This window comes from Pelodiscus sinensis, chromosome 13 (genome assembly GCF_049634645.1).
Source record: "Pelodiscus sinensis isolate JC-2024 chromosome 13, ASM4963464v1, whole genome shotgun sequence".
Lineage (NCBI taxonomy): Eukaryota > Metazoa > Chordata > Testudines > Trionychidae > Pelodiscus > Pelodiscus sinensis.
Genome location: NC_134723.1, coordinates 26,502,121 through 26,515,917, shown reverse-complemented (window position 1 = coordinate 26,515,917; position 13,797 = coordinate 26,502,121). Strand labels below are relative to the sequence as shown.

The 13,797-nt window shown below is 45.3% G+C and overlaps 1 protein-coding gene and 1 non-coding gene across 2 annotated transcripts; one reads left to right on the top strand and one right to left on the bottom strand.

Annotated features, from left to right (window-relative positions):
* Nucleotides 1–2,126: 2,126 nt before the first annotated feature.
* On the bottom strand, nt 2,127–6,931 carry COX7B (cytochrome c oxidase subunit 7B). Its single transcript, XM_006136195.4, has 3 exons — nt 6,775–6,931; nt 4,108–4,232; nt 2,127–2,349 (listed from the first exon to the last, which is right to left on the bottom strand). Exons 1-3 carry the CDS (start codon nt 6,809–6,811, stop codon nt 2,272–2,274), a joined length of 240 nt encoding a protein of 79 aa, XP_006136257.1. The 5' UTR covers nt 6,812–6,931; the 3' UTR covers nt 2,127–2,271.
* Nucleotides 6,932–7,175: 244 nt separating this feature from the next.
* TRNAL-CAA (transfer RNA leucine (anticodon CAA)) lies at nt 7,176–7,293 on the top strand. The gene is made up of 2 exons: nt 7,176–7,213; nt 7,248–7,293. It is a non-coding gene; the product is annotated as a tRNA-Leu (tRNA).
* The last annotated feature ends 6,504 nt before the right edge of the window (nt 7,294–13,797 follow it).

Below are 13,797 nucleotides of genomic sequence, written 5' to 3'. Positions count from 1 at the left end.
TAAGACTGCTAAGATTTGTTTACACTCAATTGGGATGTAACTTAAGTCAAAAGGCATCACAAATCTTGACTGATGTCCTATACTTACAAAATGAAAGAGGGCCATATGGTTGAGGCAGGTAACATTCCCACCTCCCATTAGGCTAGAATGTTAGTCATCAGCTGCACATAGCAGTACACATTTGAGTTTCAAATCTGGGACTGAAAAGGACTAGATGACCTCGAAGTCTAGGCCCCTGCACTCACACCAGGACTAAAAATATTAAGTCTCGCCCTAAGTTGGAGAGATGGTAAGAACATTTCAAAGGTATTATGAGCCCAGGCACAAGCACTGCAATATGAGAAAATTGATTTCTCAGTTTGGTCTAGGGTTTATCAAAGTTACACTAGTGTCCTGATATCCCTTTGTGCTAGACTGCTTAAATACACACACAAAAAAAAATCAGCAAAATCCCAGCCTAACTCAAATTAGTGACAAAAACCCCACAGGCCCGTGTTTCCTCAAACTGGGTTTCAACACCCTTTGAATGTGGCTGCCAGGACAGGCTTAGAGTGCTCGGTTCCAGGACTGAAGCCAAAGCTCAAAGGCTCAAGTCATAGGTAGGGTTACCATATTTTAAACTTTAAAAGAAAAAGGACACAGTAACTGACCATGGACCCCCCCGCGCCCCTGGTAATCTGCCCTGAGCTCCACCCCTCAGGGAGGGGAGTCCCAGAGCAGGCCTCAGCCCCCAGCGAGCAGGGCCTGGCAACCCCTCATCTGTACTGTGGGGCCAGGTGCAGGGCAATGCTGTTGGACTGGTGCTGGCCCAGCCACATGCTGAGCCACTCCAAGTGGCCCTGAGTTGCTAGCACAGGCACTGTGGTTCACTCAATGAGCAGGGTAAAATATCTAAAATGTCTGGGATTTTGAACAGCCAGCTGGATGGAGATTTAAAGACCAAAAAGGAGGACAAGTCCAGGAAAAACTGGATGTATGGTAACCCAGCATAGGTTCCCTGCCTTTGAGCTTTAGATCTCTGCCCATAGTGGTGGAGCTTCAGGGTAGTGAAGGTGGAGAATCCCTGCCACAGACAGTTGGGATGAGGGTTTCATCCAGTGATTCTGCCTAGAAGATAGAGTCCAAGAATAGGTCTAACCTGTACACCTCTGCCAGTAATAAGTATGTTGATCAGGTGTGTGAAGAGTGATTCTGGACAGATATACATGCTAGCAGAAGGCTCTAATGTAGATGCAGCTACACCCATCCTTGCTGAAGCATATTTACCAGTATAAGCTCTTTCACTATACCCGTTGCAGGTATAAAATACATATGCATCCAAATTAGGATTTATTTGGTGGTGTAACATTCAGCATTTCAATGGTGGTGAAGTGCTTCTGGTATTGCCAAAGCAGTCATACCTTGACGAGCATTCGCTGGTCCTAAAAACACCACAGATGGCAAGAAGGGAGGTACTACCAATTTCGAACTGACCTGAACTGAAGAACCATATCAGAAGTCTGATGTTAAGCAGAAGCCATGTTTGGCTCCTCTTATACAATCTATTCTTGAACATATTGGCCTCCCTTCTATATTATCACTATTTAATTGCTTGCAATATGCAAAAGTATCCCCTTCTTGCTACTATTTCCAGACCATCATTATTCTGGCTAATGGATACCTTTTAAAAAACATTTTCAGAGAAGTTCATTTTCCAGTAAATGAGAAATTGCACACAACAATACAGGGGATGATAGGTTTCTGAAAGGGAGACATGATATAAAAAAAATCAGAGTCCCTAGCAGCCCTTAAGACGACTTCTACATGAATAAAATGACAGTAAAATGCTTCTTTGTGAAAAGAACTGATTTAAGAATCAAAGATGTGCCCCTGCAATGTTTGCTTGCAGAGTCCAACTGAAGTCAATAAAGTCTGTCCACATAGATCTTTTTGCAATAACCAGACATTTAAGAGCATTTGTTTTCAGGTACCTCAGTCACATCTAATCAAAACTCATCTCAATGGTTCTTCTGAAGGAGTATCATATACCAAATACTAAGTCTTATAACAAAGAAATATTCCTAAAATTGCTCACTATTTTAACAGCAATCCATGAAACATGGAACACAAAGACGACCTAGATGAACAAGAGTTTTTAAATGTATTTATTATACCAGTAATTCCATACTATAAGTGGCAATAATCAGTGAACAGATGTCATTACATACTGGCATAATGAAAATTCAGACCAGTTCAGGATTACTGCACATTTCAGTCCAGTATGAATGAAGGCTATTTCTCTCTCCATTCTTTTGGAGTGACTTTGCCAACTGGTGATAAATTCCACTCAATTCCAGTTTGTGTTACTACCTGTAATAGATTAAAGTTATAAAAGAACAAGTTAGTGATATTTCAAGGCCAGAATAGACCACTGTTATCGTCTAATTCAGGGATTGTCAAACTGAGTCCTGTCCAGTATTCCCTCTAAACTGCCTGGCAGCACAGCTGATTAATCAGTCCAGTGCAGTCAGAGGCTCAGGGCTCCTTGCATGGAGCTGACTGACTAGGTGGGGCTGATTAAACTGCGGGACAGCACAGCTTTGCAGGTGATTAGAGGGAACACTGTTCATAACCCCAAGGCTGGCTTGGACTTAGTGGGACCTGAGCCCTCACCCCAAAAGCCAGAGCCCAATGAGTCAGGTTACAAGCCTCATGAATGTGACTGAAGCGCTTAATTTCAGCTTTGTCCTTCCCTCTCGTCCTGGGACAGCAAGGCTGGGATTTTGACTCCCCACTCCCACCCCTGGACAAGCTCCGTCTCCTGTCCTGAAGTCATGTAGTAATTTGTTGGGAGAAGGGGGGTCACAGTTCAGTGAAGTCTGAGAAACCGTAATTTTGACTGATCTCTTCTGTAACATGCTACAGAGTTTCCTCAAAATAATCCTGATTACATCTTTTATAGAAAAATCCAATCTTAATTTTAAGAAAGTGTTTAGTGATGGAGAATCAACCACAGCTAAGGCCGCATGTCTTTTACAGAGGTGACAGAAGTCCAAAGTTCACAGAAGTCAGGATTCTGTGACCTCTGATTTATGCAGCCACCCAAACACATAATATTTAGTTAGAGGTATTTTTAATAAGAGTCATGGATAGGTCACCAGCTGTGACTTGTGTTATAGCCTGTGACCTGTCCATGACTTTTACTAAAGATACCTGTGACTAAATCATAGCCTTAATGAGGATCTTTGGTAGGTTGTTCCAGTGGCTAATTACTCTCCTGTTAAAGTCTTTTTTCCTTATTTCCAGTTTAAGGAAGTCTAGTTTTAATTCCCAGCTATTGACCCACTTTATTTCTTGCTTTGTTAGATTGAAGAGATCATTAGTTAGAAGCCCTCAATACTATACAGAGTGATAGTGAATGCATATTAGGGATCTCCTTTTAAAATGACACTTTTATAGTCTGCAACCTATGCAACTATTCAAAGAAAAAAGGTTAAAAAGAAAAGTTGAGGCATCACAGTCTATAAATATTTTTACAATCAGATTTGACATTTATCCTTTACACTGATTCCATTGGTATTAACATGAATACTGTTTTACAATTTTCATGACAAGTTTTAAAAGTAACTCTTCATATCCATACTTGTCTGTTTTAACAAATTCTAAGTTAAGACTTGTCACATACTGTATTAGAAAACTATTTTAAAAAATGGTTACTGATGATGCTGTTGTCCCCTGAATTTTGTAGTACAATATCTAGGTCTTCTAGCACAGCCACATAGCATTTTCACCAACATAAGAAAAATTGAGTTTAATAGTTTACTCATCCAACTATGTAACAATTATTTCCAAAATAGACAAAGTGTGCTTCGCTTATACTTAATCAAGCTGAAACTGGCAGTTAAATTTACATTTAAAGTAAGTGCCTGTTGGAGACTTAAGTAGGACTAATGAACTACTTCCTTTTGGGCTATTAATGCCTGCAAAAAAAAAAAAAAATCACTCTTTCAGGAATCCCCAAAGTCCTGACGAAGTTACTTCATGTATGCAAATCTTTATGAAGGAAGGTGTGTAACAACTTGCAAATTCAAGACACTAGATGCAATTAATGATGGTACTAATACTTACATATCCCCAAATGGACACACAAAATAAGGTTCCACCAAGTAGTACCATGTTGCCATATTTATCATGGAAGTCAGGCACGTGTTTGTGGTGACTCTGTCTTGCTGCGATCCATTGAATACTACGAGCTAAGAGAAATGGTCAATATACAAGATGTACTAAAAACAAACGCACACTTACTCAAGTTGCTATTAGTCCTCCTATCCACCCCCTAAAAGATGGGCTTCGCAACACTAATAAGGATGTTCTTCATTGCAACTTAAAACTACGCATAAGACTTTATAACATGTGCAGCTTTGCAAAGCTGCACAATTGCTGAAATCGAGAGAGAATCCCTTTTAGACAAATCCAGCCATGAGATTTGATAACATTTTATTCTATTTGGTTGTTGAGCTACTTTAAAAATCTCATTAAAAGATAACTATAAAATACATCCGCAGAAATAAAAGTGTTCATTCAAAATTAGAAACTTAAGTGCTATTATTGGTACAATTAATTCCTCAGGTGTTAAAATATATAATCTACGGCCAGGGCATACATAGAATACATACCTGGAGCCTGCTTACCTTAAGCCCAGTTTGACCTCATCACCACTGTGGGAAGCTCCCATCAGCTTCCATTACTCCTTGTGATTGCAAGGACTACAGACACCAGCTGGAGCTGCCCACAGCATTTGATTTACTGGTCTATCTATACTAACCCCGCTAAATTGAACACCAGAACATCAATCTCAGGTGTGGCAAGTGAAGATGTGCCCTATGAAGTCACTAATGCACACATTATCTTTCACTAAGAACTGAAGTTACCCAAGTATTTCCAGCAGGAGCAAAGAAGCCAACTGAAACACTAGCAAACAAACAATGTCTCTCCCCCTCCCCCAAATCAGGAAGACTCTTACACTGTGTAAACTATGTTAATTGAAATATTAATCCCATGATCTGAAAAAAGTTATATAGACTCACTCTTGTAAGATTAAATTAGGTAAAATCAAGCCCACACAAGTAGCTTCAAGTAGTTATTCACAAATAAGACACTCTCCCCCTCACATTAAGCCTTTTTTTTTTTTTTACTTCCACTTCAAAAAAAAAAAAAAAAAACACAAAACACTTAGCTGGAATGCTTTTTTCACAAACATGTGTGTGTTCCCGCATAAAAGAATCCTAAAACAGCACCCATAAATCTACAGACTTCCAGTATGTCACATCCACTCTTCCTAGGAAATTGAAAACCTAATAGCAATACCATCCATATGAGCAGACCCCTGTGTCCATGCAGTTTTAGCGAACAGGGGCTTAATAATTCTTGTGATTTTAGCACAAGGTATCACAGGGGTGAGCAACAATTTTTGCCTGGGAGCCACTTCAAAATTTTTTGAAGTAGCCTTGGGCCACCCCAGAAGGGGTGGGGCCTAAATGGGAAGGCCTGATGCAAAGACAATTATTGCCCCCCCCTTCCCACTAGGTACCCATGCCATGGAAGAGGCCTGGCATGCTCCCCCACCCCCAGGCCAATTGGGGGCACATGAAGCCTCCTCCTGCCCTGCGAGGAGCATGTGGAACTTTGAAGCACCATGTGCTGCTCACAGGGTGGAGGGAAAAGTAGAGGAGGCTTTGCATACTTCTCCACCCCCAGGCCAATCAGGGCCTGGGGAGCGGTTTGAAGTTTCCTTTGCCCTACCCAACCCTGCGAGGATCCCACAGCACAGGCTCCTCGCAGGGCAAGAGGAAGCTTCCCATGCTCCACCACCCTGATTGGCCTGGGGGTGGGAGAGCATGCCAAGCCTCTTCCAGGGCCTGGGTACCTAGTGGGAAGAAGGGAGGGGAGGAGGGCACCACATCGTCTTTGCGTCGGGTAGCCCCACCCTTCCCGTTTAGGCCCCACCCCTTTTGCGTTAGCCCAGGGCTACATCAAAAATTTTTGAAGTGACCCCCAGGCAAAAATTGTTGCCCACCCCCTGTTTTACACACACAATTCTCTTACAATTCTAGCAATGAAGGCAACCAAGAAAGCTTGAAAATGAAATCCGAGTTAATTCTATGAAAGCTCATATGCCCAGAAGAGAAAGGAAACCCAGAGTTATCATTCTAAAAAAGGTCTGGCTTTTTAAGCCGCTGTTACAATGTGTTGAGACCTAACTTGTGTTTTTAAACACCCAGGGTTGGCAACAGCGCTGTGGTGTGAGGGCACGCTCAAGGCCTACCTGTGAACAAGCTGTAACAGGCGGGGGTGACAAAGAGGAGACACAGGGGGGTGGGAGCAGGAAGCTGAGTGGCCTCAGGTCAGGCAATTTCTTAGGGCTATGCCGCGAGCGCTCTGGCCACGACACAGCCGGGCGGGCTACACTGCTTGGCTGGGGGGGGGGGTCAGGAACCGAAAGGACAAGAACGGGGGCGGGAAAGGGGTAGACTAGAGGGAAGGGGGTAGGCAGGGCTACAGCGACAGCCCTTAGCCACGGCCAGGCCGTTCGTGACGCATCGGCGGAGGCTGCCTGGAGAGCAAGGGGCTAGCGGCCACTGACTATCGGGGGCGCTCGGGGCCAGTGCGGAGCAGATCACTCCGGCAGGGAACCCGGGCAAGGGGCGCTGACGGGGCCAGTTGGGAGGGGACTGGGATTATGGGGTTGCTCGAAGCGCGTCCCGCTGGACCCCCAAGGACCCGTCCCCAACTCACTGCCGAGGCGCAGCGCGGTCTTGGCCAGAGGCAACATGCCGACGACTCCCAGGCGGCCGCGCTTCTTCACCTTATATCCTTGGCGGCGGTGAAAAACAAAATGGTGGCCAGCCCGGAAGTCCGCACGCTGCGCATGCGCCCCGACCAGCGCAGCCTGGGAAATGTATTTCTAGTCCTTAGCCGAGCGCGGCCCCATGGCGTTATAGGAAAAGCAGCCCCCCCAGCCACATGTGGCGAAGCCCCTGCGTGCCCGGGAAAGTGGCGGCTCGGGACCCCTATGGGTCCACCACAGTCCCTACGCTAGCAATGCTATTGGCCGCGGGACTACGAGGAGTAGCGTTAGCAACTCGGGCTCTATACTGAAAAATAAGGATCCTGCAGCTGCGCTTGCTACCAGCAGTGTCAGGATGGCCGAGTGGTCTAAGGCGCCAGACTCAAGGCTTAGTGTGCCTTCCTCTCCTGAGGGCTGGGTGTTCTGGTCTCCGTATGGAGGCGTGGGTTCGAATCCCACTTCTGACACATTTTTTTTTCTTGGTCGGTTTTTGTGTTTGAATTTGTAAAACACCCCGGTTAACTGTAATTTAGCAGAAAGAGTTTTATTGTGCACACCTCTAGCAATAGGGATCACGCATGCAGACAAGAATCAACATATTATAAGAGACTGTGGCTCCCCTTGATGTTCATTATATAATCAGCAATGTCCTTTATATATATTGAAATACAGATCAATCATAGTAAAGATACAGATTTAAATTCTATTGTTCTTGAACAATTCTTACTGAGAGATTTTAATTTAGTAGCCATTACATATGCAAGAGTTTACATGATTAAGTGTTCAAATAATATACCATGATATATAAAAATATATGTATACTACATCCCATCTCGTCCTCAATATTGCTAGCTAGATATAGATACATGCATGATAGTGCCGTCTTTTATAGAATCATAGAATACTAGAATTGGAAGGGACCTTGAGGGTGCCTCTACACTGCAGCATAAGTAGAAATAAGATATGCAATTTGAGCTATGCAAATTGCTTATCTCATTATGATGCTATTTTGAAATAGCTTATTTTGTCAATTTCAAATAAAGTGCTATTCCAAAATGCCTCTTACTCCTTGGAGAACGAGGTTTACAAGGGCACTGGAATAGTGAGTCCAAAATAATGGGCTTGCTATGAAGAGGCAGGATAGTTATTTCGGAATACTCTGATATCCCGAAATAGTGTTGCAACGTAAATGTACCCTCAAAGATCATCAAGTCCAGTCTCCTGACCTTAGGGCAGGATCAAGAACCATCTGATCATCCCTGAGGGTACTCTACACAGCAGGGCTAAAGTTGAATTAAGTTACGCAATTTCAGCTATTTCAACTGCGTACCTTTAGTCGAAATAGCTTAATTTGGCTTTTGGCGCTGTCTACACAGCAGGAAGTTGAAGGAAAAATACTCTTTCTTAGACTTCCCTTACTCCTCGTGAAATGAGGGTTACCATGAGTTGGAGTAAGAAATCCTCCAGCTCGACAATATTTTGAAATAAAGACTTGTAGTGTAGACGCACACTATGTTATTCCAAAATAACTTCAGCTATTCCTAAATAATGCTACTGTGTAGATATAGCCTGATAGATGTCTATCCAACCTGCTGTTAAATATCTCCAGTAATGGAGATTCCACAACCTCGCTATGCAATTTATTCCAGTGTTTAGCCACCTCAACAGTTAGGAAGTTTTGCCTAATGTGCCTAAACCTCCCTTGCTTGCAATTTAAGCCCATTGCTTCTTGCCCTATCATCAGAGGCCAAGGAGAACAATTCTTCTCCCACCTCCCTGTAACATCCTTTTAGATACTTGAAAACTGCTATCATGTCCCCTTTCAGTCTTCTCTTTTCTAAACAAGCCCAGTTCTTTCAGTCTTCTCTCATAGGTCATGTTTTCTAGACCTTTAATCATTTTTGTTTCTCTTCTCTGGACCTTCTCCAATTTCTCCACATCGTTCTTGAAATGTGATGCCCAGAACTGGACACAATACACCAACTAAGGTCTAATCAGCACAGAGTAGAGCAGAAGAATGACTTTTTCTGTCTTGCTCACAACACTCCTGTTAATGCATCCCAGAAATGTGGGGTTTTTTTGGTAACAGTGTCACACTGTTGACTCATATTTAGCTTGTGATCAACTATGACCCCCTACTAGATCACTTTCTGCAGTACCCCTTCCTAGACTGTCGTTTCACATTCCGTATGTGTGAAACTGTTTCTTCCTAAGTGGAGTACTTGGAATTTGTCCTTAATAATATAAAACAAATAGTCTAGCAGCAGTGGCAGCCCGTCAATACACGCGACCTAGGCGGTCACCTAGGGTGCCAAGAAAAACAGCCGTTGAGGGCTTTGGAGGCGGGAGAGCCGATCGCCCACCAATCACACATTTCACCTAGGGCACAAGTTGCCGGCAGCTCATCTAGGGCTGCTCCTGTCTAGCAGCGCTTTAAAGACTAACAAAATGTGTAGATGGTATCATGAGCTTTCGTGGGCAGAATCCACTTGTTGCGGGTTGTGCCTACATATTTTGTTAGTCTTTAATGTGCTCCTAGACTATTCATTGTTTTTTAAATTTTTCAGTTATAGAATAACTTGACTGCTCCTGAAACCCTTAATAAACCTCATCCTATTTACCTCAGACCATTTCTCCAGATCATTTCGAATTATGATGCTATACTTCCAATCCCTCCCTGCTTGGTATCATCGGCAAACTTATGAAGCGTTCTCTCTATTCCAATATCTAAAATGTTGATTAAGATATTGAACAGAACGGTCCCAAAACAGATCTCTGAGGTATCCCACTTGTTATGCCCTTCAAGCATTACTGTAAATAACTACTCTGAGAATGGTTATCCAGACAGTTATACACCTACCTTACAGTAGCCCCATTTGGGTTGTATTTTCCTATTTTATTGATAAGAAGGTCATGTAAGACAGTATCAAATGTTTTACTAAAGTCTAGGTATACCATGTTCACTGCTTCTCCCTAATCCACAAGGCTTGTTATCCTATCAAAATAAGATATCAGATTGGTATGATATAATTTGTTCTTTACAAATCCATGCTGGCTGTTACCTATCACCTTATCATCTTCCAGATGTTTGCAGATGAATTCCTTAATTACTTGCTCCATTATCTTCTGTGGCAAAGAAGTTAATCTGGCTTTATAATGAAAACATACATTCCTCTACGTATAATGTAAATTTCTGTGTATATAATGCATGTATGTTACCAACACAGAGTCACTGTATCTATATTGATATATTCCACACAGATTTTATGATTGAGTAGATTACCCAGTGCTGTTTGTGTCCCTAAAGGCAGAGGGCTCGGAGTGTGGGCATGCAGAAATCAGGTGAGGGAGTGCAGGGGTCAGAGCAGGGGTTTTGGAGGTGCAGGATGGGGCTGAAGGCAGAAATATACAGGATGCAGGTGTTGGGGAAGAAGGTTGAATGGAGGCGAGTTCAGGCAGAGGGTGAGAATGTGGGGTTCCAGGAGTCAGGGAAGGAATTGGGAGGTATGGAGAGGCTCAAGCCAGGATAATGAGTGGTACAGAAGTCAGGGCTGGGGATAGGAGACTCAGGGAAGGGTAACCGGCTGGAAGCTGCTCCGTGGGGCCAGCCTGGGCAGTGAGGGCTGCTCTGGCTGGCTAGTGGCTGCTGCTTGGGACCAGCAGAGGGTGGTGGGGACCAGGGCTGGACTAAGGAGTGGGTTAGCTGGGCAGCTGACCAGGGCGCCAACCTATTGGGGGTGCCTGGCTCCCAGTGAGCTGCAGCAGCCGCCCAGGGTGGGGACCGTGTTAATCCCAGCAGCACAAGCCAGCAGCGCCCTTCCCCCCACAGCCACAGGGCCCTGCACGGCCAGGCGCAGCCCGCTCCGGGCGGTCCCGAGCTGTGCACCATCAGTGGTGGATGTGCCATATGGGCCGTGCGTCCGCCCACACGCCCTGGGGGCGGGCCCGCACTTGGTTGTGTGCCTGGAGGCAGGGTTGCGCATCCCGGGGGCGGGCCCGTGCATGCGCCATGTGCCTGGAGGCGGGGCCGTGCGCTATGGGGGTGGCGCCAGGGCCTGGGGCACCAAAATGGCTCAGGCCGGCCTTGGTGGGGACTGTGCTGGATGGCCTGCAGCAGCTCCCTGACACCAGCCTGAGGCGGCAGAGGCTGTGCTGCCTGGTCGGCCTGCAGCTGTTTCCAGAGGGTAGGGCACTAGCTGTACCTCTGTGGTCATTCTGAGGTAAAACTGTCTCTGGTATCAAAGCCCTCCCTTTCCATTTGATGAGAAACAATAGGATTCCAGGCACATCCTATTCTCCCGGCACAACCAAACCCTAACCTTCCTTTAAGTTATGATCAGAGGGCGCTGCATATGGAATTTGATGGTCCTAGCTCTTACTGTTTAGGAGGAGTTTTTGAACAGACACACAGACAGGCATCCACACAAACTTTCTCAAATATAAAGTAGACTAAGGGATAGATTGTGAAACTGCTCTGCTTAAATCAATGCGGCTTCACTTGCTGCAAAGGTTTTCTTCTAAGTAGACCTGGTTATAGCATGAGGGCCCAAATCTGCATAAAGTATGCCAAGATAAATGAAATTTTATGGATCAAGATGACAGTTTAAAATAAATACCACAGAATAGAAATATAGGATTGTGTAGCTGCATGAAAGGAGAATGCTTAGGTATTTGGACCTACAGATTGAAACTTTCTGGTCCGGGACTCTGTGGTCCAGCAATATCTGTGGTCTAGCAATATCTGTGGTCTTGCAGAACCTCAAATGTTACCAAACCTGAGAGACCCTGGACCAGAGAGCCGAGATTGGATGGGAGTTCAGTGGCAGAGGGGCCAGCAGCCAGAAGTCCAGCTGAGTCCAGGAGCAAAGCTGGTTTGGTGATCTGGGCAGGGAACTGGGAGCCCAGCCAGGGCCAGGAGTGGAGGTGGTTGGTTGGTCACCAACTGAAACCTGGCCAGGCTTGGAAACAGAGTCTTCCGGTAGCCAGGGTGGAGCTGGGCTGGGAGGACAGCTGGGAGACAGGTGGCTAGAGTCTGGATGGGGCTGGGAATAGAGCTGGGCTGGCAGCCAGGGAGCAAGAGGCCCGGCCGGTGCCAAGAGCAGAGCCCAATCTGCACCTCAGGGATAAGGACCCTGGCCAGGGCTAGCAGAGGAACTTGGTGGCCGTGTCCAGTGTGATGCTGCACCAGAAGCAAGGTTGGCAGCCAGGAGAGGAGAAGTGGAGTGCAGTGGACCTCTCCCACCACAACTTGAGACCATTGCTCCTTGTTCTACCATCTGTCACTACTGAAAACAGCCTCTCTCTTTGGAACTTCCCTTCAGTAAGCTGAAGGCTGCTATCAAATCTCCCCTTACTCTTCACTTCTGCAGATTAAACAGACCCAACTCCCTCAGCCTCTCCTCATAGGTCATATGCTCCAGCCCTGTAATCATTTTAGTTGCCCTCCGCTGGACCCTCTCCAATCATTTTTGTAGTAGGGGGTCCAGACCTGGACACAATACTCCAGATGTGACTTCACCAGAGGCCTTTTTCCCCTTCTAGAAGTTACATGCTGCCAGTTTTCTTCCTGGTCCTGTACTGCCCTCTCTGGCTCTTCCACCTGCCGTGCTTGCAGGATAAAACGCTGCCTTCTATTGAGGAAGTCTTCATCCTCTCTGATCGAGCATAGGGTTGACACTTGGGCCTCCAGTCCTCTAATTTTTTCTTCCAAAATGGCAACTAGCTTGTACTTAGTGCAGATGAAGTCCATTCTTTCTTCCTGGAGGAAGACAAGAATGGCACATGCTGTGCAGGTAACAACAGCAGACCTATCACCATCCATCCCTGCTGTCCTGGAGAAAGGATTTAAAAAGAAAGGCAAGAGAACCTCGCCCCCTTCCCTTTTCCCATCCCAACTCCCTCTCTAAACTCCCTGTTAGTACTCACCTGTTCACAAGCTCCTTGGTTGCTTGCTCACTGCTTTATAAAGCCCTGGACTGCTTGAAAGTCCCTCCCCCTACCAAGGCTCAGCCAATCAGCAGAGGCTTCTAGAATTCAAACTATAATTAGAAGTCAACAGTTTCCACCTGCCACTCACAGCACACACTCCATGAAGGAGACGGGGAGGGGAAAGGGGAAGTGAAAAAAGAAAAAGCCTCACTCACAAACACAGGGGAAAAAACAAACAAACAAACAAAAATCCACACACCAACCCTCACTCACAATCACAAGCTCAGCACACAGTAAGAAAGCCCCAAACACAACACACACTTACCTCAAGAGTCCTGTATCTGCTTCTCCTTTACCTGGAGAACTCCCTCTCTAAACTCCCTGTTAGCACTCACCAGTTCGCAAGCTCCTTGGTCGCTTGCTCACTGCTTTGTGGAGTTGCCTACCCTCCACAAGATGGGGTGTTGGTGAGCGTAGTGAGCAGGGGCTGCAGCCCCCTAGTTCTTTTTAATATAGTAATTTACTTTGATGTGATTGTTTTCACTTGCAATAACAACCACTGTGCATAGCTCTCTTTCACTGATAAAGCGGACAGACCTTCATAGAATCATAGAATACTAGGACTGGAAAGGACCTCGAGAGGTCATCAGTCCAGTCCCCTGCCCTCATGGCAGGACCAAACACTGTCTAGACCATCTCTGATAGACATTTATCTAACCTACTCTTAAATATTTCCAGAGATGGAGATTCCACAACCTCCCTGGGCAATTTATTCCAGTGTTTGACCACCCTGACAGTTAGGAACTTTTTCCTAAAGTCCAACCTAAACCTCCCTTGCTGCAGTTTAAGTCCATTGCTTCTTGTTATATCCTCAGAGGCCAAGATGAACAAGTTTTCTCCCTCCTCCTTATCACACCCTTTTAAATACCTGAAAACTGCTATAATGTCCCCCCTCAATCTTCTCTTTTCTAAACTAAATAAACCCAGTTCTTTCAGCCTTCCTTCAGAGGTCATGATCTCTAAACCTTTAATCATTCTCATTG